General features: G+C 36.8%; 2 protein-coding genes across 2 annotated transcripts in view; one reads left to right on the plus strand and one right to left on the minus strand.

Annotated features, from left to right (window-relative positions):
• The window catches only part of LOC144433582 (actin-like protein 6B), a 40,601-nt gene extending 31,464 nt beyond the window's left edge, over positions 1–9,137 (minus strand). Inside the window, exons 1-3 of the mRNA XM_078121899.1 lie at positions 9,027–9,137; positions 5,692–5,768; positions 834–1,017 (exon numbers count right to left, since the gene is read on the minus strand). Of these exons, the coding sequence (XP_077978025.1) occupies positions 834–1,017; positions 5,692–5,768; positions 9,027–9,051 (286 nt within the window). The 5' untranslated portion in view covers positions 9,052–9,137. The remainder of the gene's footprint in view (positions 1–833; positions 1,018–5,691; positions 5,769–9,026) is intronic.
• Positions 9,138–10,622: 1,485 nt separating this feature from the next.
• On the plus strand, positions 10,623–12,069 carry LOC144433640 (uncharacterized). The gene has a single exon (XM_078121984.1). It carries the CDS (start codon positions 10,623–10,625, stop codon positions 11,694–11,696), a length of 1,074 nt encoding a protein of 357 aa, XP_077978110.1. The 3' UTR covers positions 11,697–12,069.
• The last annotated feature ends 14,333 nt before the right edge of the window (positions 12,070–26,402 follow it).

The following is a 26,402-nucleotide window of genomic DNA, read 5'->3' on the forward strand; positions in this document are numbered from 1 at the left end:
TGACGTCCCATCTGTTTGAAATCTCGTGATACGTGAGACTTACTATACTTTGCTGTAGAGGACTTCAAAAATTCGCTAAAGTTTGTGACATCATTTTCCGCCATCTTGGAATTTTGCATACAGTCATCTTGATCATACTTCGCGATATACAATGGCCAACAAAAAGTGTTTTCAGAGTAAATTTGTACATAAAATTAATGATTGGACACAACATCGCCACTTTATCAAAAGCCATGTGACTCTGTTATACTCTTTTAACGACGTTGAAGAATACAAGTCGAAAGTACATTAACATCATGTTTGCCATGTACAAATGTAATTCATGTAATCATAGACAGTGGAAGGGAAATATGTTATCACATGACACAACGGCATCACTTTACTTTGTCACTTTACTTCGGAAAAGGTGTGAACAAAAATTTGTTTTAGGACATTTGTTTTCTTAGATCATTTAACATGTGATAACAAATAATGGCAGCAATGACGGTTCAAAGGATGCAAATATTCATGGAAAAATACGAAAGCTAGGAGACTATGGCAACAGGGTACACGACTGATATACATGTACCGGAGCACAAAACATTTAAAGCAGCAGGGTGCAAAACATTAAAGCAGGGTGCTGTCCTTCGATACGAGGCTGCTGCGCCCTGCTAAAACCCCTCATGAAGAAGACTGCACTGCTTGGTATTCCTGTAACTGTTACCATTCCTGATACATGTAGCTCTTGGAAATGAGCTTACTACAACTACTTCTGGAAACTCTTCCTGTTTGTTTTTTAATGACCTGCATATCAACATACATGTACGTTTTAGATGCCAATTAAGAAGACTTACTCATGCCATCTTTGAGTGGACTTTGTATTTCAAGAGCTTCTCTGGGATAATGTATTGAATTGGTGTCAGTGAAATATTTCTTCTTACTACCAGATTCTTTCTTGCCTTGGTCACCACTACCATCAACTTCCATAGCATCATCTTTTGTCTCATCTGCCACCACCATGTGAACTGGTATTTCTGCCTAGTTTAGAAATTACAATGTGTATGCTCTTGACAATATTCTCAAATACGGTGAACATATTCATTGCAAGACTTCATTTGAATATATGTACATACAACGTAACAAGCGACCTACATTGTATCGGTTAGAATAGCTCTGCTGGTTGTTGTTGTTTTATCTTTTTTGTAACGTACTTGTACATGTATGTACAAGTGGTGCTGCTTCCACTCTTCCACTACGCAGTTTTTATTTAGCAAAGTAATAAAGTGGTTAGTGGTTTCATATGATGACTGACACACACTAGTTATAGAACACATTTCACACAGAATGTTGGTAAAATATTGTACTTTTATATTACAGCCACCATTTTACAAAAATTCTATTTTTACCAGTAATTTGCATATTAATAACCCAATCAACTTGTTAGTGCATGGGCATATGGCAGATTTTTGGGTTTTGTGTGAAATTCATGTTAATTTTTGTCAACATACAGTGCAGCTCACATAAAACATCACCTGAGTGCGCGCATCACAAAAGGATCATTCTTGCACAATTGGGGTGCTAACTATGCATTGATGCACTGTTGTTGTTACATCATCAAAGCATCTGCATGGAAAAATGCTCGCATCTCTCATACAGAATAAACAGCACTTTATGCGCACATGCTTTGTGACTTAGTAATAATCATGTACTCTGCTATCTAGATTCAATGTTTATAATGAGATGCTGATGCATTGTTAACTTGGTGCACCGTTAATGAGATGCTCTGTGGACACCTCAAAGGTGCAAATTGAATGCTGTTTACATACACTAATCCCCAAGAGCATTGTTAATGAAGTTTTCCAGCATAATGCTTTGAAGATGCAAGCACAGTTCATGGACAATCTCCCATTATGCTTGATCTGTACTGTATCTCATTGTGTTCCCCATCATCTGAGCAATCACAAAATATATGTTGGCAATTTCTATTTCAATATTAAGGGTAATTTTTGCAGCAATTTCATAAATGATGTAAATCATGTTTTTTCTGTATACATTGTACATGTATTGATTGATGGCAAATTAAAATATGTGGGGGGGGGGGGGAATGATGGATTTTGCCATCGGGTCAACAAAAAGTCACTGACTCCTATCTGTAAAACCCAAAACAGGCTGTACCCCCCCCCCCCTCCATCACTTAATTCTAAAACATGATGACCCCCCCCCCACCCCCCCCCCACTCGAGATATACCATATGCACATAACAGGTAATTTTTTATCATGACTCAATGTGGACGGCTTAACTGTCTGACAAGTACTTTAGAAGATCCTGGGAGAGCACTATCACATTATTATTGACAACACAGGGTAAATATATTCAAAATGGAGTTTAATACATGTAGCATCTAGACCATGAAAAATAGGGCGGAAAGCTTGAGAAGGGACTATGTACACCTCTCATGGGGGTCCGTGGGGGTCTTCCCTAGAACTCGTAGAAGTCCTGGAGCTTTTTTACTATTTTACAATTTTGAGATGATTCAGACACTTTTTCAGGCAATAATTTTAAAGTTTTACAAGACAGCACCAACATGTAAAAAGCAACTATACATACAAATGTAGGGTTGACATATTTTTCAAATAAGATTTAATAGCATCTTGACAGTAAGAGATTGGGGGAAGAGCTTAAGACTGGGATATGTTCACCTCTAGTGTGTGTGTGTGGGGGGGGGGGGGGTCTAGGGTCTCCCCCTAGAAGTTCTGGAGGGCTTTTTACTCTTGAAGCCCATTTTTAGGCTATTAGGACACTTTCAGACAATAATTTCCAAGCTTTACAAGACAGCACCATCAAGTGTCAGAAAGTATTATTTATAACTTACATACATGTAGAGTCAAATTATGTTTTTAATCATTACAGTATAGTAAAGGTCAGCACATCTAATGGTAGTATCATTGACTACCTTGGCAAACATTTCACATCTTAAAAGACAATATCATCTCAAATTAGCATAGGGTGAAAATTCTTAAAAACGTTGGTGCATCTGATTGTTGGTTGAACGAATGAATGAGTGACCTCTGGGGGTGAGGGAGTCCTAGGGGTCTCCTCTCGCAGATCCGGAGTATTTTTCATTCTATTAAGATAATTTTAGGTTATTCATAGCCTTTGAGGTAATATTTCAATGCTTTGAAAGTTTTCGAAGCTAAAATTAAAGTTCAGTTTTAAATGAGTTTCCATGTCACACAAAAATGGGCCTGTAACATTGGTACAGTGGCATTAATATAGCATGTACATTTTGTATAGTATAGTAGTAAAAGTCACTGATATGTTAGAGAACTTTAGTAGGTGCTCATACCTACATATGTAGTGTATAATACTTAATAGAAACTGGAAGCTGATGAGATGTGGTGATTTGTAGTGTCGATAACATGTAGTGCATCTACTCTTCATACTGAAGAGTAGAACGATTTAGATTAACTTCTTTTATAAACTATCTCTGAAGATTACCATTATGAAACCTGCAAGTTCTCATTTGCCTCAAAGTGCAATTATATAAGTGAAGCATTGATTGTGAAACAGCTAGGCATTTACATGACATGTTCTGTAACTAGAGTGGTAGCTAGATCATACATGTATACGTGTATGTATATGTAGAAGTACGTTTGAACTCTTACGTGAAGTAATATTAAAGAATTGATGTAAGAAACAGGAAGAAGAACAAATATTTACATGTACCACATTTCAGACAAGGCTATATGTCATTGTAGAAAAGGATTTTCTTCTTCCATCACAATCCAAAACACAATGACCCCCCCCCCCCCCCCATCCAAAATTTCCAAAACAGCATGATCCCCCACTGCCAATTTGAAAAACAGGGCGACTAGGAAACTTTAGAAACTAGACAGATTACATGTGTATAACTGATTTGCTGGAAGTGTATAAACTTTTCCATGGACATACATGTACATGTATTCTTGTCGATCCAGTTGTATTTTTCAAAGTATCTATATGTGTACTTTGACAATGAAAGGACACATATTGAAATTATTTAAGGACCAAGCCAGATAGGATATACACAATGTACATAAATATTTTTTCAGTCAATGTGTCGTAGACATTTGGAACAGTTCACCAGAAAGGGTTATTGAGACTATTTCAAGTAATCATTTTAAGGCATGTACATGTATTGATAACCACCTCAGAACAGTAAGAGGTCTTTAAAAGCCTCAATGCCTTCCTACCCGACGTACATTCATGGTAAATGAACAGTAAAAAATAAAGGCATTCATTTATTGCACAGAACTACATGTACATGTACCCTCGTTTTTCAATGTCCTTTCATTCGGTAAGTCTCTGATGGCCTGAGTGCCAAGCATCTCAAGTATGCAAATAGTAGACTGGCAGTTCATGTTGCCCTTTGCTTTTCTGCTATGCTTGTCCATGGTGAAGTAACAGATAGTATTGCAAATGTTATTCTTGTTCCCATACATGTAGTTAAAGATAAAACTTCAGATCTCTTGAACAAGAACAATTACCTAACTAGCATGTTTTCAAAGGTTCTTGAACACAACTTGTATACATGTACATCTGACAATCACTTTGGTTTTAAGAAAGCTCATGGCACTGATATGTGTATATTTCTATTTAAGGAAACAATCAGGTACAGCCCAGTTTAAGTTTGTTTCCTTGGCGCTGAAAAGGCATTCGATAAATTGAATCACTGGACTCTCTTAAAGAAAATGATTGACAGATCAGTGCTGACCTATATTGTTCGGCTACTTTCAAATTGGTTTGTCATCTGAAAGTTTTGTACTTGTTGGTCAAATTCTCTTTTCTTGTCTCTAACGTAACTAGTAATAGAGTTCGACAAGGGGGGAATCTTTTCAATGTTTCTGTTGATTCACTTAACAGGTCACTGTCTCGTGCCAGGGTTGGTTGTGAACTCGGTGGAATTGCAATTAATAATTTGTCATACATGTATGCGGACGATATGTGTCTCATCTCTCCAGCTATCAAAGGCCTCAGGAAACTTATTCATCTCTGTGAACAATATGTTGATGATCATGATATCATTTTACATGTATAATGCTAGAAAATCTAAATGTGTACACTTTAAGGCATCCACAAAACTGTCATTCCCCAATCAACCCCTGTGGGAATTTTCTCAAATTCAGTATCAAGTTTTAATTACTTGGGACATGTTTTCACTGATGACTTGAAAGACAATCGGGATATTTTGAAACAGCGTAGAGCACTTTGTGGTAGACCAAACTGTTTATTGAGAAAGTTTTCTGCATGTACAATGTACTACATCGGTGAAACTGCATCTCCTTACAGCTTCTTGCAATAACATATACTGAAATCATTTATGATGTGACTTCAATGTACACGTAAGTAGTATACAAAATATACATGTAATTGTCTGTCAAGTATCAAAGTTGACAGATGGACAACGGACGCCGATGGAGAATCAACCTACATGTACAATGTAACTCAGCTGTCAATGACAGCGAAGCTAATAACTCAAATACTGTGAGCATATCATTTCAACACTGGATTTGAATATCCATACATGTATGTACATACAGAATAATAACTCCTGCTCACACACAGAGATGATGCAAATGAACTTGTGTTGTAAATACATGTCAATTGACATACTGACAGTACATGACTACATTGTTGTATTTTAGGTAATGGACTGAAATAGTTACATGTACCTTAGGACAGTCTTCTCCAGCATATCCAGCTCTTAATGAGGTTGAACCAATGTCAAACACCAATGCTCCTACTTCATCTACATTTTACAAGAAGAACATAAGCAATAAAGAAAGTCAGATATCAAACTAAGTCAGTAAAACATTCTAATGACTGAAATACAATTACAAATTTGTGAAGTACAACTACATTAAACTAAGTGATATATGAATACATTAAACAAAGTGAAATATAAATACATTAAACTACATGAAATATGAATACATTAAAGTAAGTGATATACATGTCTGAATATATTAAAGTAAGTAATATATGAATATATTACACTAAGTGAAATACAAATACAAGTGAAAGATGAATGCATTGAGGTTCTTGTCTGGACTAGGAAGACAGGTGAATTTATCAATAAAACTACATGTAATTGTATATTGTATTTGGAAGCACTGGCATCAGAACTAGTAAAGGGCATGTACATAAGCAGTTAACACAGTCACAAACTTTGACTGACTAAGAGTAATTGACACTGGGGAGTCCAATGCGCCCTCTACGATGACTTCCGGAGTAATACATACAAATGTATACCGCAATGGAGCTGCATTAATACAGTGTATAGTAGGAGGGTCGTCAAGATATTTGAGTATTTTAGATGCTTGACTAAATGTTATAATTTATAAATGTTGACATTTTGTCAATCGTTTGATGGATGACAAATTTTTTCATCGTGGGTCACAGATTAGTCAGTTTTTGTGACAGAATCATAGTTCAAAACTATCATGCAAACTCTGAACTTAGCATAGATGTACATGTACAGTATGGCTTCAATGTATTAAGTACACATGATCTCAAGTCAAGTTCAAATGTCACTGATTTTCCCACAATTTTCCTACCATATTTTTTGAAAATGTCGGTTAAAGCTGTTTTATGATTGATTAAACTTGTTCTATTTCCAAAAGCCATGATGTCATCTCCGAAAATAGTCAATCTAAAAGCTAATGTCTTCCCGCACATTTGTACTATCGTATTTATATGCAAACATAACACCACCATGTGCTCTTATACATTGCCCCGAATGAGTACCAGTTCACACGAGCGATTATCGGATATATTTCAAAACAAACTCATACAGCACACATGTACATGTTGGTACATGTACAGGTGTTTATCTGTTGAATGATTATCTACATGTAGTTGCCTATCCAGCCCTGTTGTTATCTTTGTAATATATGTGACCACTTTGCTGTTGCTATGGGCGTGGTCATGATGCTAGACATACATGTACAAACATGTACATGTACATTGTATTTGCATACATTTTTTGAATGTTCGTTCATTCACTTGGTTATGAATCCCTGATGTTATCTTCGTGATATACTTCATCATATGGCTGTTTCTAGGGGCATGGTCTTGTTGCTAGGTATATTTGCATACATTTTTAGAATGTTTAGTCATTTGTCTATTAATCCCTGTTGTTATCTTTACAATATACATAATCATTTGGCTGTTGCTATTGGCGTGCTTGTTACTAGGCAAAGTTACATACATTTTTTGAATGTTTATTCACTTGTCTAGTAATCCCTGTTATCTGCAGTGCAGCTCACATAAAACATCACCTGAGTGCGCGCATCACAAAAGGATCATTCTTGCACAATTGGGGTGCTAACTATGCAGTGACGCACAGTTCATGGACAATCTCCCATTATGCTTGATCTGTACTGTTTACCATGGAAACCGTACATTTGTAATTTATGCAGGAGAAGATCATGTGGCACAGAGTCGAATGCTTTTGAAAAGTCGAGATATACGACATCGACTTGACCAGCACGATCCCAAAATTTGCCAATTTCATGAAACACTTGTGTTAACTAGGTTGTTGTCGACCGACCCTTCAAAAAACCGTGTTGTACATCATGAATAAGAGGTTTTATATAATCATGATAAATAGAATTGATTATGCATCTTTCCAACACCTTACTACAAAGACAGAGTAAAGAAATTGGCCAATAATTTTCCACATTGGCCTTATCAAACTTTTCGTGAACAGGTATTACGTTTGCCGACAACCATTCGTCAGGCAATTTGCCAGACTATGGATTTGTTAAACAGAGAACAAAGGGATGGGGCTGACTCATTAGCACATTCTTTCAGAATACGTGCTGGTAGAACATCTGGTCCACAAGCCTTTTTTATATTTAAATTTCTCAAAGTTTTGACAACCTCATTTACGTCAATATTGTTGTATGGACGGTTTCCATTGCCCCTCTGGAAACCATTCTATAGAGTTAATGGAGCAATCCATTAGGATGCCCTCAACGGAGGAGGAACTCCAACTTGTATATAAGCATGTCAACCTGAAAATCCCATAGGACTAATGATTGAAAGCGTATGTACTGTATAGCATCAGAAGAATTAATATATTCCAAGTTATACGTATGCAGCCACACATAGACGGAGTTGTTTCGCCTGACGGCAGTCAGTTCAGGTAAGACAAACTCACTTCGGCTAGGATTACAACAATATTCACATTTCCCTGATGCTGATGTTGAGTAACTTCAACATCGGGAAAACTACGAGTCAGGGGTTGAGATGTAAAAATAGTATGAAAGTAATCGTTAAACAGACTAGCTTTTGAAGCCGCGTCAGAAGCAGATTTACCGCCATAGAAGACAAAACTCGGTACACTCTTTGATTTTGTTTTGCATTGAAAAAAGCTCCAAAATCTCTTAGGATTTTCCAAAATGGTATCACATGATGTCAATGACGGTGTGGGTGGCTGTGGATGAATTTTACATTTCATCTCAGGACTTGTGTAACCAGACTGTGGTTAGTAGACCACAGTTGGAATCCAGACTAGACCTGGCCTGGCGCTGACCTGCACCTGCGTTTTGTGCCCATCGACAACAAAAACACCTCAGGCTCAATCAAAGTCAAACTCAAAACTTAACCAACGCTACAAGTACAATTATTTACTGTCACAGGAAGTGCAGCTACATTGTACATGTATACATTGCACATCATGTGTCTGCGAGCAAGAGTTAGACCCTCTGAAAATAATATTGATAGTCAGTTTTAACTGCTTCGATGCCAAGAATGGATTCAGACTAGGAAGGAAAACAATATGTATGTGGTGTTGTATTGACAGACACATAGCATCTTTCAGTTACATAGCAAACTCCATTACCGTACAGCTTGTGTTTTCAAACAAAGCGCCACCACAACAAAAGACACAAACGTGAACACTGCACGTTTTACATGACTTGCAGGCTGAACAGAATGGAAGGAAGCACATTGTTTTGTCAAATATTTTCAAGAGGTTGTGGAAACTTATTTGTTTACGTACCTCCTCCATAGACGCCGCCACTCATTTCGAAAATATACTGTTTGTTATTACTGACGAAATAAGACGGCGAGGCAGTCACGGAAACTTGTCACTGACCTGCCAAAATGGTGAATTCCCAGCATTCAACACAACTGGTAGATTACTTCCGGGTTGCTTCGGACAGCAGTACACCTATCATTACACCTGAAGTCCAGAGACGTCCACCGGGCGGGGATGCTGAACAACAAATACGGCGCAGCAGCAGCATGAGCACATGAAAAGGGAATATTATACCACCCCTGTACCAATACTAGAACTTTCAACGAGATAGAAGTAATCCATAGTATCACTTGATCTACTACTTGGATGCAATTGCTGCAGTCGTTCTGATCAGACGTACGCTACGACGAACGTTATCCTTTACATATACAATTACATGTTGATGCATCTGTGCACATATTTCAAAGGTCAGTTGAATTTCGAGTTCGCAGGTATTTAATAATATATGAAAAGTATGAAATGACAATATAAAATGATATATAATAATAATAATATACATGCACTCGAATCAATCTGTATGATTTTTAAAGGTATAGTATTTAAAATATAATTAATTTAATCTACATTGAAAAAATTCATACAAATTGATTCGAGTGGCTGTGGGAAATAGCATGCGAAAGTAGACATAAGGTTAAGGGTGATTCAAAATACATTCATGATTCATTATTACTATTTTGCTAGAGGGCATGTTCATGAAACATATTCTGGTTTTAAAGGGCCACTGCAATTCTATTTCTTTCTTTACACTAATATGTTCATACTGCCCCCTAATGAAAGGAATGTACAGTACAGATCAAGCATAATGGGAGATTGTCCATGAACTGTGCTTGCATCTTCAAAGCATTATGCTGGAAAATTTCATTAACAATGCTCTTGGGGATTAGTGTATGTAAACAGCATTCAATTTGCACCTTTGAGGTGTCCACAGAGCATCTCATTAATGGTGCACCAAGTTAACAATGCATCAGCATCTCATTATAAACATTGCATCTATTGACATCTAGATAGCAGAGTACATGATTATTACTAAGTCACAAAGCATGTGTGCATAAAGTGCTGTTTATTCTGTATGAGAGATGCGAGTATTGTTCCATGCAGATGCTTTGATGATGCAACAACAACAGTGCATCAATGCATAGTTAGCACCCCAATTGTGCAAGAATGATCCTTTTGTGATACGCGCACTCAGGTGATGTTTTATGTGAGCTGCACTGTATGTGAGGTGGGGTGAAGAGATACAGGCACAAGTGAATATTGTGATAAGGATGGTTGTGTCAGTTGGAGGGGATAGATCATACCATGTAGGTTGGAGGGGATAGATCATACCATGTAGGTTGGAGGGGATAGATCATACCATGTAGGTTGGAGGGGATAGATCATACCATGTAGGTTGGAGGGGATAGATCATACCATGTATATGGGGAGACTCAGTGTACCTTCCCATGTAATGTATTGATTTTGATGGGTCAGTCAATGTTATAATTGTTGTTTCTCGTCATCATTTTGTCTATCCCACAGAATACCAATTTAAATCAGCACATTTGACAGGATATTGCTATGGATTCTGATAAGACGAGGAACACTAAAGTTGATTTTACACTGAATGCTTCCTCTGGTGACAGTGGATTTCAGAATAGAAGTAAAGATGTGTTTGGTCAGCTCGGTGCTTTAGAAGACAGTTACCAAAAAGATGTTACCCATAGAGGAGACGACACTGCCTTTATAAGAGATGAGGACGAGGAAGAAGATCTTCCATCTCAAAGTCAGCATTGTGATGTCAACAAAGGTAGTGATTTCAAAAGGCCATCTCAAAGTCAGCATTGTGATGTCAACAAAGGTAGTGATTTCAAAAGGCCATCTCAAAGTCAGCATTGTGATGTCAACAAAGGTAGTGATTTCAAAAGGCCATCTCAAAGTCAGCATTGTGATGTCAACAAAGGTAGTGATTTCAAAAGGCCTTGGCAACCTGCCAAAAGAAGACGTGATAACAGAGGGGTTCACCATAAGAAGGCACCAGACTATGTTGTACATCCACAGAGCTGGGTAAAATACTCCCTGTCTGAAACAGGAGAAGAGGGTATAGGTTTGGGAGGTGATGATCTAAATAGGAAGATTGCTTTAGATTTCTTGAAAGGCAGAAAGAAGAAATCAGATGAAAGTCTACGTGGTGATGAGGAAAAGGTTGATGGAGAGATTAAAATAACCTTTAGAAAACCAGAACTTAAACATTCACCAGAAATCAAAAAGGAGAAAGGAAGGTCTGGGAATGGTACTATATTGCCATTTGTGGATCACATACACAGAATGCCAGAATACGTTGTTGGCAGGGACAAGACAAAAGATTTGAAAAAGAAGACAAGTGCTACTGCAACACAAGCCACTACTTCCAGTGTAAGCTCTAATCTGCAGCTTGAACATTTGGATGAAGCCAGCAAATCAGAAGACAGTATTATGTCACATGGGAAGAAGTTGTCACATGATCAAAGTGAAAGCCATTTAAAAGTAACAAAAGAGGCTGTCACTTCTAACCAACCACTTGATCAACAAGATACCAATTTTAAATCATTCAAGGGAAAGGGAAATAGGAAAATACGGAAAAGGGCTAGGGAAGATGAAGATGTAGATTGGTAGCCCTTTTACTATAATATTTATAAAAAATGTATTGATTCTGAAATATGGCCTAAACCAGTGATACTAGGTCCATTCAAAGGAGTACATTTTCCATGTGGGCTCAAATTCAATTTAAATGATTAAAATGAAATATGTGTGTGACACTGTATACATGGGGTATGTTTCACACTGTATACATGGGGTATGTTTCACACTGTATACATGGGGTATGTTTCACACTGTATACATGGGGTATGTTTCACACTGTATACATGGGGTATGTTTCACACTGTATACATGGGGTATGTTTCACACTGTATACATGGGGTATGTTTCACACTGTATACATGGTATGTTTCACACTGTATACATGGGGTATGTTTCACACTGTATACATGGGGTATGTTTCACACTGTATACATGGGGTATGTTTCACACTGTATACATGGGGTATGTTTCACACTGTATACATGGTATGTTTCACACTGTATACATGGGGTATGTTTCACACTGTATACATGGGGTATGTTTCACACTGTATACACGGGGTATGTTTCACACTGTATACATGGGGTATGTTTCACACTACATCAGTTGTCTATAATACTATTTTAGCCAATGATTTGACAGTTGAATTTAATGCAGCCGATGTTTTATCTTTATTCTCCATCAAAGCCAAAAGATGGTTTATCATTAATTCTGTGACTTAATTGGAAAGACAAAAAATTTTATAAGACATAGAAGTTTGACTGATGTGTGATTCTCATTACCTGGATAGCATTTTAACACCTAGGTATCATGTGTCATGAAAATATTAAATGATCATTAAAATTTTGATTTCTTGGAGGTAACCATGGCTTCTACGCCATGCATGCAGTACTACCGGGGTAGACCCCCTTATTCCATTTTGACCCTCTAGCATGAGGTGAAATGTTACCTAAAATAAACCCCATTTTGACCCTCTATCATGAGGTGAAATATTACTGAGATTAAACCCCATTTTCACCCTCTAGCATGTGAAATGTTACTGGGAATAAACCCTATTTTGACCCTCTAGCATGAGGTGAAACGTTACTGAAAATAAACCCCATTTTGACCCTCTAGCATGTGAAATGTTACTGAAAATAAACCCTATTTTGACCCTCTAGCGTGTGAAATGTTACTGGGAATACACCCCATTTTGACCCTCTAGCATGAGGTGAAACGTTATGAAAATAACCCCCATTTTGACCCTCTAGCATGTGAAATGTTACTGAAAATAAACCCCATTTTGACCCTCTCGTATGAGGTGAAATATTACTGAGAATGAAATGCTAAAATTATCACAAGGTTGATGTATGCAAGGTACAGTTTCTCTCTTTTTAATACATGATTATAAATAAAAGTAAGGAGTCCAGTTAAATCAAAATTTTGGTAAAGAGTTCCATTAAATTGTGATATTGCCAAAGCACAGCTGTTATTGGCTGCTATTTTTTGTCTCCCAAAGGGAGACTATTATGATGGATTCTGTCTGTCTGTCTATACATTCGTAATTCGTAATTTCTCAGAACGATTTCCATCTAACCTGACACAATGATCACATCAGATGGGACAAATTCACGTCACTTTGTTTCTTGACAAATGCAAATTTGACCGAATTGCAGTCATATTTGTTCTTTTGCATAGCGTTACATGGAATTATCATGTGCAAAATTTTATAGAGGAATGCAATTACCTTTTCTTTTGTTGACGCACATAAACAGAATCTTATAGACAATTTTCCAGACTCCATGAATCAATGGGAAAACACTGTGCATTGTGTTTGACTAATTACTTTGTGTGTGTGTGTGTGTGTGTGTGTGTGTGTGTGTGTGTCGGGGGGGAGGGGGGGGGTCACATACGCAGAAATACTGTGTACAATTTTCCAGGATTTGTTTTATAATCTGTTTTGTCTATCTGTGTGTTGGCATTATCTGCAATGGTTGCTTTCCAGTGATAAAGTATTGCAGATTCTACTGATCAATATTGCAGGAAGTTACTTGTTATCCCATTGTATTTGCTAAAAATGGAATCATAATTCATATGTTAGGAAAGTGCCAGAGTTATCAAATACATCTTCTATTTTCTTTACACCAGCTTGATACCAGTCTTTGTAAAATAATGGACTATTGCTTTTGGTAACAATAAAGTGATTAAACCAAACAGATTCCATATAATTTATATCTCATTTTTTGTTTGTGGTTCAGTATGATTTAGCTGGCAATACATAAATCATATAGTGGAGCACATTAACAACAACTGTATTGCCATACATTGTAAATAATCCATCCTCAAACGCATCGACACTGCCACTTTAGAAAATCAGAACCAACTTGGGCATTTGGTTGCTAGTCGCAATGGCAGATAAAGGAAACATATTTAAATATAAGAATTCCTTCGAAGCAATTTGTAATATTGTAGTGCCAACCTACACATCTGAAAATAAATAAGACCATGCAATTATTGTCTTATTTATCAGTTACATCAATCTTCACCCCTCAAAACACACACATTTATAGACCGAACTACTTTATTCTAACAGTAGCAGTTGACTTCAACATTCATACAAAATGTACACAATGAGATATTTCTTTAAACAATACATGTAAGCTTAGCAAGGAGAGATTTCACATCGAGCTTTAACCTATTTTTGAATTTATTTATTTATTAATCTTTCATATACAGACACCATTTCAGTGCTTTAGCACTGTTCTCCCAATGGAACCTGTTGTAAGATTACGTACACTGTTCTCCCAATGGAACCTGTTGTAAGATTACGTACACTGTTCTCCCAATGGAACCTGTCGTAAGATTACGTACACTGTTCTCCCAATGGAACCTGTCGTAAGATTACGTACACTGTTCTCCCAATGGAACCTGTCGTAAGATTACGTACACTGTTCTCCCAATGGAACCTGTTGTAAGATTACGTACACTGTTCTCCCAATGGAACCTGTCGTAAGATTACGTACACTGTTCTCCCAATGGAACCTGTCGTAAGATTACGTACACTGTTCTCCCAATGGAACCTGTCGTAAGATTACGTACACTGTTCTCCCAATGGAACCTGTCGTAAGATTACGTACACTGTTCTCCCAATGGAACCTGTCGTAAGATTACGTACACTGTTCTCCCAATGGAACCTGTCGTAAGATTACGTACACTGTTCTCCCAATGAACCTGTCGTAAGATTACGTACACAGAAAAACAAAACAAATAGGGACAAACCAGGACAACAAGTTACAGATGCACAGTGTACTTTAAGAGATATCCACTTACATTACCAGACTACATTCTTATATATCGATGAGTTCGGAGCTGATCTTATGGATAGGGGTAGATTGTTCCATAGAACAGCACCACTATAGTGAAATGCCCGTTTCCCATATTCAGTTTTAACTGTAGGGATGTATATGTTACCTTTACTGGCCTGTCTTGTGTTATGAAGATGAAGTTTGTTGGAAAGATTGAACATTTCAGTGAGGTAAATATTCTTGGAGATACTTAACAGGCACGTTTACCCCTTTAATCTTTTGTACAACAACAGCATAACCATGATCGCAAGTGGGGAGGATATTCCCACACCCCTACCTCCCCCGCCAGTCTAAGAACTTTTTTTTAAAACAAGGACATATGGGAGTATATTTGGCAGCACAAGATTTCATATGTACGCACATACATACATACATACATACATACATACATACCGTACATACTTACATACATACATACATACATACATACATACATACATACATACATGTATACATACATACATACATACATACATACATACATACATACATACATACATACATACATACATGCATACATACACACACACACACATACATACATACATACATACATACATACATACATACATACATACATACATACATACATACATACATACATACATGTATACATACATACATACATCAAATTCAATCACCTTGAATACCAAACTTTCTCAAAGCAGTGCTGTAGAAGAGGTGTTAACTGATGTAACATGACTGGTTAATTGGCGATTTACTGTATTCATATTTTCACCATTGTACACATATCTACTGTGAGCCATATATATATGAATATATATACAACCAACATGGTCACTTTCATAGCTTGACATCCAGTTTTTCCTATTATAGCAAGATTTTAGGTGTTTGCTTTCTGGTACAAAATATTTACAGATAGCTTCCAAAGTTTAGAGAAGTCAGACAATTTGTTTAACAAATGTTGCAATCCAATTACACTAGTACTGAAAAGACCTAGGGCAAATGTAAAATTCTGATGGTAATACCTAAACAAATATTTCTTGCTACACATTTATACATATCATAAAAAAGATAGGGAAAAGATGTGAAATTACATACCCTCGTTGCAACCCAGAGCTAAGGGACCTGTCAGTTTCTCCAGCCGTGTTGAGGAGGGGGGCGGTGGATTCTTCCATCGGGTCGACAAAAACTCACTGACCCCCCCCCCCCCCATCTGTAAAACCGAAAACAGCCTGACCCCCCCATCACTTAATTTTAAAACATGCTGACCCCCCCCCCCCATTATATCATATGTGACATGATAGGTATTTTTTGATCGTGACTCATTCTAGACTGTTTGACTGTCTTGCAAATACTTTATAAAGCAAGGTTTTTATAAGGTAAGACTTGGATGTGTCTACCTCATCTGGGGGTCCTGGGGGTCTCCCCAAGAAGCCATGGAGGCTTTTTGACTCTTAAAGCCAATTTTAGGCTATGCAGACCATTTCAAGCAATAACATCCAACTTCACAAGACAGCAAGTATCAGAAACTATTCGTTATAACTTACAAAGGGTTGAAATATGTTCTTAAAAAGTTAAATGACATTATAATAAAGGTCAGCACATCTAATGGTAGTATCATTGGTAGGGGAGATTAGAGGTTTTAGGCAATTTTAGTCTATCTTGGCAAACATTTCACATTTTTAAAAGACGGTATGATCTCAAATTAGCATAGGGTGAAAATATTTAGGAAAAGTTTAATATCATTATGACAGTAAAACTGTTGGTTGAATGCAGAGTGACCTCTGGCGGTGAGGGAGTCCTTGGGGGTTGTCGTCCTGACAGATCTGGAGTTTTTTGTTTCTATTAAGGCAACTTTTAGGTTATTCATAACCTTTGAGGTAATATTTCCCAGCTTTGAAAAGCTAACGTAAATGTAAGTTTTAAACGAGTTTCCCATGTCACGTAAAAATGGGCCCGTAACATTGGTACAGGGACATCAATATTGCAAGTTTTACTAAAGTCACCGGTATGTTAGAGAACTTTTAGGTGTTCATACCTAGTGTATAATAGAAAGTGGAATCTGATGAGATGTGGTGATTTGTAATGTCCATAACATGTAGTATCCGAAATAGAAAGTGTATTAATCCCTTCTGACAAGTTCATACTGACGATCGCGAGTAGAACAATTAGATTAACTTCTTTTATAAATTATCAATGAAGATTACCACTACGAAACGTTCAATTTCACTTTTGCCCCGAAGTGCAATATAAGTGAAGCATTGATTGTGAAACAGCCAAGCATTTACATGACATGTTCTGTAACTAGTGTGGTAGCTAGGTAATACATGTATATGTATATGTATAGTTATATTTGAACTAATAATTAATATTAAAGAATTCATGTAAGCAACAGGGACAAGAACAACTATTTACATGTACCAAATTTCAGACAAGGCAATATGCCATTATAGAAAAGGATTTTTTTCCATCACAAGCCAAATAAAATGACCCCCCCCCCCCAGTCACAATATTCAAAACAGCATGACCCCCTACCGGCAATTTCAAAAACAGGGTGACCCCCACCAATCGACAATCCACCCCCCCCTGAACAAACTGATCGGTCCCTGAAAGTGAAAACCGATCAGTCAGTCCTTGCGTGTTTTATTACTGACTTAAAATTCAATACTATATATATATAGTATATCTGTGTCTATATATATATATATATATATATACCAATTTCTCGTCCAATCTCAACAAACACGAGTACTGGGATTGCATAAAGTAATTTCTCCGGGCCTGAGGTACTATTGTTGGTGTCACTTTGGATACAAGTTCTCTGTCTGGGGAATACAGTAAGAATGAAACACTCGCCACACAAATATTTTGGAGTTTTCACACTTGTATATAATATTATTACAATCAAAATAAATATACTTATATACATCAATATCGACAGTGAATATATTACGAATGGGATAATTAATAATGAAATAAATTAACTATCCAATATACAATCTATGCAATATAATCTTACAGGTTAAATAAATTAATTGCAGTAGTACAATAAATAAATTAATTGTTGAATGAATTAACTGCAATGCGGCGACAATATTACAATGAATTAATACTTAAATAATGTAATCTCTATATATCTTAAACTTAATTAACAATAGAGTTGATCAGTATCAAACACACAGTATTGCAATTCAATCAATCAATGATCTGTAATATACAAGTAGACTGGAATAAATTAATTACAATATGGCAGTAATATTATAATGAACTGTTACTTGAATAAATTAATCATGATATGTCTTAAACTTAATTAACAATAGAGTTGATCAGTATCAAACACACAGTTTTGCAATTCAATCAATCAATGATCTGTAATATACAAGTAGACAATTGATTTCCCAAGATTAAATAGATGAGATACTATACAATGAATTCAGAGTTTACTTCATCAATATTCCCCTATAACGTTTGCCAATCAATTCAATTAGTCTGAAGTACGGTGGCCCACATACGGCGGCCCACTACGGTGGCCCACATATGGTGGCCTACAGGTGACAGACGAAAACTAAATGTTTGCTTCAAATAATTGATTTTTGATGGCAAAATATTTAATAAAAGGATAACACTTTTATTTCATATGACAAACATTAATTTCTTGGGTCAATATAGAAGTATCAAAGCAAAAAACTACAATTTCTGTGACAAATAAATTCTTTTTATTGTGGCCCAAACTTTACTTTCGAGTGATAACATTTAAGTTGCGGGATAAAATGTTTAATTGTTGGTGCAATGTTTGAAACATTAGAACCGTTTGTTCTAAAGTTTTCTTACAAGACTTAAAATACCTCATTGCAAATTATTAATCCTTAGAGCAGTACACCAGGTTTTCGTGTAAAAACTCTAATTTTGTGTAAAAAGTATTTAAATGTCAAGCCGGAATATGAATTTAAGTCCATTACAATCTTATACTCTGCTGACTGCAGAAACAAACATTTGTTACCATACATACAACCTCCTTTTCTTATCGCCGGACGAGATTTACTTAACACAGGATGCAACATTAATGTTTGGGGACGAAACATTAATATGCGAGGACAAAACTTTCTTTTTGCTTGACGGAAGTTGGACTGCATGACGGAAATTGATTATATATCCCACAATCCTCGGCACACTCTTGGTGGCTATTTCAACTTCGCGACTAGCATAATATCTGATCATGTCAAGTGGTTTTCATGTCAATTGTTTCCAGTGTATTAATGGGTTTTTTTAAAGTTAATAAAGGACGGAAACACCATTCCCATCAATACTGGTACTCCTGGACCCAATCTGATTAAAATCTGATGTGGTGAAAGCAGCTAAATGCTTTATTTACCTCTATTTCCATCGTTTTGTGATGTTTCCCACGCAGGCGGCGATCACTCGGAACAAAAACAAGCGACACAAACTATGGAAATAAATAAAGCATTTTAGCTGCTTTCACCACATCAGATTGTAATCAGATTGTCCTGGACCAATAGGGAAAATGGACCGATCGCATTCTCAAGAATTAAAAGTTATATTGAAAATGACAGTGTCCTGTAGAATAGTTGTAGAATATATATCATGAGAGTTGGACCCTGAATGCACAACACCTCGAAAAACAGACAGACTAAAAACGAAGAATGTTCCTCTGCCCTAGACATTCCGACGCTGATCTAGGTACTGAGAATGGCACTGTGACTGTAATATAGTGCTTTGGTTTGGGATGACACAGATGCTCATAGATATGCGACTTCACGACATAATCACAGAATTGAGGCCTGTTATCGAGCGATTACAAAGAGTATTTCAGTTCTGAATTTATGGCAGGGGGTCTGAGGACAAATGGGGGGGGGGCAACAAATTGGAGGTTTTAAGGGGAGGGACATGGAAATTCTGATCATTTGAAAGGGGAGGGGCACGAAATGTTTAGCTCATGATTTGAACCAAAGTACACCTCGGGAGTGGTCGTTTACCGAGTACATTTGAACATTTCTTGCAGCTTTGCCACAATGAATTCAAAAGCCTACGATGGGTGATTACTATACGAAATATGTCTGTCTGTCTGTCTGTCTGTCTGTCTGTCTGTCTGTCTGTCTGTCTGCGTGCGTGCGTGCGTGTATGTATGTATGTATGTATGTATGTATGTATGTATGTATGTATGTATGTATGTATGTATGTATGTATGTATGTATGTGTATGCAAGCATGCATGCATGCATGTGTGTGTTGTGTTGTTTGTTTGTTTGTGTGTGTGTGTGTGTGTGTGTGTGTGTGTGTGTGTGTGTGTGTGTGTGTGTGTGTGTGTATGTGTGTGTGAAACCATGAAATTCTTTGCTGATATTTTGTTTCAATCACATGTTGCTCTCGTTTAGTTGGAATTTGGTTTTAGTGGACATGATCTAATCACCAACTTTAATCACAAGCAAAACATGTACTATTAAAAGGCCATGATGTATTCTTGTGTATGCTCCCAATATAAGAAATCGATGTCAAAAAATTAGATTTTCACTTTCCATGGGGATAACTTTTGAAAAGACAATTAATATAAGCACCTTAAAAAGTTAAAATTGTGTTACTATACACACCAATGACGCTATTGTATATTTTCTCAGTTTAGTCGCCTGGTGGCGCTGTTCATGCTGCAAACTATAGCATCTTTTCGTGATTCTATTTATTGCTAGAATGAATACTTTGAAACCGACATTTTTTGATGTTTATCCAAGTAAGCTTATTCTTCAATATATCATGAATTACTTCAGAGATGCCTCTTACATACAATGAAATCAAAAGATTATGTAAATAAAATCCCTTGGAAAAAAAGTAAGTTAGTTTCACCAAGATCTATAATTGAGATTCACCCGTTGTTTTAATGTATTCATATCATTACTACTTTGCCCACGTTAACACACTACCAAAACTTTAAAAGGTACTTATAAGACGAAATATCATTTACAATGTACTGATAATTGGTTTTATTTATGGACATTGAAAAAAAATGCTATGGATTCACGCGGCATTTTGAATTCTAAAACAAAACACGGGGGTGATTATTATGAGATTGAGATTGAGATTTTAGATTTATCGTTTTGTGGGCATTTTGAACGCCGTTTTCTTTTTTTTTCTTTTTTCTTTTTTTTTTGGGGGGGGCTTGTTCAGCGCCTTTGAAAATTACTGTGTGCTTGCTTGATTGATTGCTTGCTTGCTTGATTGATTGATTGATTGATTGATTGATTGATTGATTGATTGATTGATTGATTGATTGATTGATTGATTGATTGATTGATTGATTGATTGATTGATTGATTGATTGATTGATTGATTGATTGATTGATTGATTGATTGATTGATTGATTGATTGATTGATTGATTGAAAAAAAATGACATTTGCCATAAGCAAAGCTGTAGGGCATGTAGTCGATAAACATAAAGTGTGCGATGACATTCTACAAAACATTAAAACTGTTACACGCTATCTGGAACTACATTATAGCATGTAGTACGAGACGCATATAAGTGCGACCGCACAAAGTCTAAATATTAGTATCACGTGTGGTATTAATTACTAACACGTGATACGGATATTTTTTTTCTTTCTTCTCCTTTTAAACACAGATTCAAACATATTTGCATTCGTGTAGATTAGTGTATCTTGCAACAGTATGGTTGCCATACGAGAAAATAATGGCATCGTTATCATTGATTAATACAAGAGATCATCTCCAAAAGTCTTCGTAACGAAGGGAGAGTTGTCCCTTGGAACATCCATGCACAAATCTGGAAAACAATATTGTATTATAATAAGTATTCAATTTAGTTGTAATGGATGATTGCACAATCATAGGGGTAGGTATTCTTTCTATCTGCTTGTTCGGGTTGGAAAAAAATTGTCAAATTGGGCAAAATTCGTTATGTCTGATTGGAATGTGAAGACCCATGGAGGGGTTGTGGAGTAAAGATGTTGACGCCAGTCCTGACGATCAGATGTCGGAATCGAGTGTGTCCATCTAGTCTTTGGGAGTTCTGGCCTTGAGCCATGCCAGTTAGATACAAACACAGGTATTGATGAATGTAGTACCTTCACTCAATTCACTGGTGGTAGTAGTGGGAAATAACCAATTGCATTTCAAACTATCGATGTGGTGGCATGCAGTTGTACACTTTAGGGACCGGTCAGTTTCGTCGGCTTGGGGTGGATTAGAAGGGAGTCACCCTGTTTTCGAAATTGGCAGTAGGGGTTCATCCTGTTTTGAAATGTTTGGATGGGGGGGGGGGGGTGTCACTGTTTTTTTGGAATGTGATGGAAGAAAAAATCCATATCTACAATGGTACATGACATTGTCTGCACCTTGGTATTTGTTCTTGTCCCTGTTTCTTATGTAAATTCTTTACTTCACGTAGAGTAACGTTCAAATATTTTTGTGAAAGACTACAAGGTTGTTAGAGGCAATAATGGTAAACCTCATTTAATGACTCTAGACGCTCCAACCTGAATTGTACCTTTCATGTGTTAAAATCTAAAACTTTAAACTTGACCTTGCTATAAGCTTCATTGTTCTAGTCACAATTTAGCAATTTAAGTGGGACGTCATTGTAGTCCACCTATTCCTGTTGAACTTACAGTGTGTCCATATTGTAAAAGACAAGGTTTTACAGTTGTTGAAGACGACTGTCATTTTATACTGTTTGTCCTATATACAAGGACCATAGAATAGATTTAATTCCTCAAAGATTTAGAGTTCATTCCACGAAAGAAAAATGTTTTTCCTTACTGGCATGTAAGAATGAAGTAGTTCAGTACAAACTATCAGTTCTTGTTCATAAAGCTTTTAAAACTCGGACTAGTTTTGTTCAGCAAACATAGATGTACTGTATAAGTTCTTCCCTGCCCTCTTTTCCCCTTAAATTATTGGAAGAATGATATTCACTTTTTTCTATACTGTAATGTAAATTATTTGTGCGCTAGGCTGAGGCCTTAGGATTTGAAATAATGTAACTACTATTTATGCAAATACACACACACACACACACACACATACATACATACATACATACATACATACATACATACATACATACATACATACATACATACATACATACATGCATTACCTTCCACACAAGTTGGACATGTCATGTAAAGTATTTGACTGTTTCGTACAATCATTGCTTCACTTATGTTACACTTTGGGGCAAAAGTGAACTTGAAGGTTTCGTAATGGTAATCCAAATTGTTCTACTCTTCAGTATGAAGTATGATTAATACTCATTGTGTTAATATTACTCATTGCCAGGATAGTCTAAACAATATCACGTGATACCTTGTATCTGATATTGTAGACGACAGAGATTTATATCTTGTACTTGGTCCAAACACAGTATATGTATGTGCACCAGCTTATGCCAGTCACTGTTTGACCATTGGCAAACGCGCTCTCTCTCTCTCTCCCCCCCCCCCCCCACCACCCATCTTGATGAGTGATGAACTGTGTGGGTAGAATGTTATTAGAAAGGGGTATGAAGCCCGCCACCAGTGGCCATTTTCAATTTTTGAACAAGCTCAAAATGTTAGCTTGCCGCCAGATCGGAAAAAAAGGAGTGAAGTGCTGGTGTTGAAGTGACGCGCTGATCAGAACCACTTCTTCTTTCTTTCTTTTTTTTGGCCTTAAAGAGAAATTTGTATCGAAACCTCCTCCCTGCGTCGCGTCGTCCGGAGGGCTTCACACATGGGCGTGTAATATTGCATATATTGTTGTTTTCCAGGTCTACAGACTAAATATAACAACCTTTTGAATATATATTCCTACCTGTATAGGGAAAGATATTTATAGTATACGTAGTACTATAGATTGATACATTTGTACCAGCAAGATTCGTATGATATTTTCCTAAGAAAACGCAGAGAAAACGGAAATCTAAGCAATAATACACGCCCCTGTGGGGCTGCACGGGTACTGCGTCGAGGTCAAGGTTCATATGTTTCAGAACGAGGCAGGCGCCCAATTTGAGATGTTGTTGGTAAGTGTTCGTCCCCATAGCCATTTTTAAAATCCGTATATTTCGCCTGTTTTTACCCATGCAACTTCATCGACAACCATATTTGACTTTATATACTCGAAAGTATTTGAAGAAATGTTTTGTAGAAATTTGCAAGGTTTTAAAGGGTGTTATGATCGAGTGTAAATGTGATGGTGGCAGTGTGACGCAATGGCTTTTCCAAATAGAATATAGTACGTGTACATGTCCATGTGACTGTAACAATGGTAATACTACAGTGAAGGCAGAATGCAGCTAGTCTCCTTTTGAAACGGGCCGTCAACTTGTTCTTGCCAAGTGATAGCATAGTTGACTGCTATACTAATCTCAACAGTGACTTATAATGTGTTTTTTTTTTTGTAGTGAAATTGGGCTCTAACATGCATCGCCAACAGTGATGAAAGTGGGGACAACATGTCACACTGACAGTAGCCACCGTCGGAAAACAGCCTAACAAGTATGGTAGCATCTTTGGAACAAGTTTTTGGACCTTCATGGGACATCCGAAGACTAATCCTGGGAGATAACTTGAAATTGATACCTGCAGACACCAGAAGCCGTCTTGGAAGTTGTCTGCCGACTAACGACTTGAGGTGGACGACGACTACTGGTAATTATTACGTTCCGACATCGGCTGTGAAGCTAGGACAAACCCGGTTAGTATTTTTTTCTTCCACACAAAAAAAACTGTTTCTATTTTCGGCTACACTTTGTGAATAAATCAACACTTGTCAATTCCGTTTGGAGGCAATAGTGTCTGTTTCAGTCAGCAAACAACATTTATTCTTTTTTGTCTTGGGAGTGAGAATTTAATTTTTTAGCTAGTTCCAATTTTTAGGGACTTTGGCAACATCGGCAAATATAACCCTGTTTTTTTGGTGTGTTTTTAAAAAAATGTTAGCCCAGAATTAACAGAGCAATTAGTTGTTACTGACTGTTCATTTGCTGTCCACATAGCTGCTCTTTCCTTTGTCAAAAAAATGACATGGAGGGTGGTATAGTGTACACATGTTGACTGACAATGAGGGTAATAGCGTACGTTTGTTGACAAGGGACTAGCCGGTCACACAAAAACAGTCTCAGAAACGAGACTGTTTTGTTTTTATTTACAATACTTTTTAAATTCTTTTTTTATGTTTTATTTTGTGTGACTCAACAAGTTTCGTTTTTAGTTTTTATTTCTTATGGGGTTTGCAAAGAAAACAAAGCTACAATTCTATTATTGAACAAGGCCAGTGTAAAATCTCTTGGCAATTATCTCCATGATTTTCTCATAAAAACAGTCAATCATTAACTTCAGCTATTGTTGCAATTGCAAAATTCACTATGTAAGTACTCAAATGTACCCATATTTGATTCAAAATGGCAATAAGTACTCAGTAGTGGTTTGGAGTCCTCGGCAACCATTATGACATTGTCCTAGTACATGGAGCATGCACAGTATTACTTTTTTTTTTAGTCAACATGTCTACTGAATTTGAAAATTTAGCTGTAACGTTGAGAATATAGTACAATTTCCACTTGAAAATAACATTTAGGAAGCATTAATGTGATCGAGAGCAACGCATTTATACCGGTAGACTAAGACATAGGATATGCTCGAATTTCAAAGAGGTGGGCAATATTGTCTACAAAAAGACAGTTTGAACAGGATCCTGGACACATTTTTTATAGGAGCTTACACATGATTGATCTGTAGCAGTTCTAGCGGAGGACTGAGAGTGACATAGTGAAACCGCTACTGTACTAAGTTGATGTTTGCTTTATAAAATGGTTTCATCTTAATTTTGTTGAAAATGAAAACTAGGGATGTGTATTTTTGGTTATGTATTGTTGCATCTATCACAAAATAAATACTCAGATACATGTGAAGTTGTGTTATCTGTCTAACAGACAACACCCAAAATGGAATGAGCAATGGGGGTGGGGGTGGGGGTTGGGATGGGGGGAAATGTAATGTGTAATTTCTGACAAATAATTATAGATCACAGCAGATCATAGCATCAAGAAGTAGGAATTTCCAAGCAAAGTCAACAGTACTTGACATGGTATAGCATTTACAGAAGCCAATTTAGAATAGGGCACCACAAAATCTATGTGTAATGCTTGTGGTTTCTTTGTCGCAACGTGGAATATCCGTAATTTAAACTAAATTGTATTACATTTAGAAGGAAGTGTACACATTGTGATGGCGATGGAAGATGAGTCGTCTTTATTACCGGGCCCTTTAATATGCAGGAGAACTGTTAACTCGTAATTCACGAAAATATTTGTTTATTCTTGCGGGATACATAATGTGTGAACCGGTCGAACCAGACAAAGAGCATGGTGTTGTGAACGGCAAATTCACGTAATGCATTCAATCTTGTAACGAAGCT

Source organism: Glandiceps talaboti, chromosome 4 (assembly GCF_964340395.1).
Source record: "Glandiceps talaboti chromosome 4, keGlaTala1.1, whole genome shotgun sequence".
NCBI lineage: Eukaryota > Metazoa > Hemichordata > Enteropneusta > Spengelidae > Glandiceps > Glandiceps talaboti.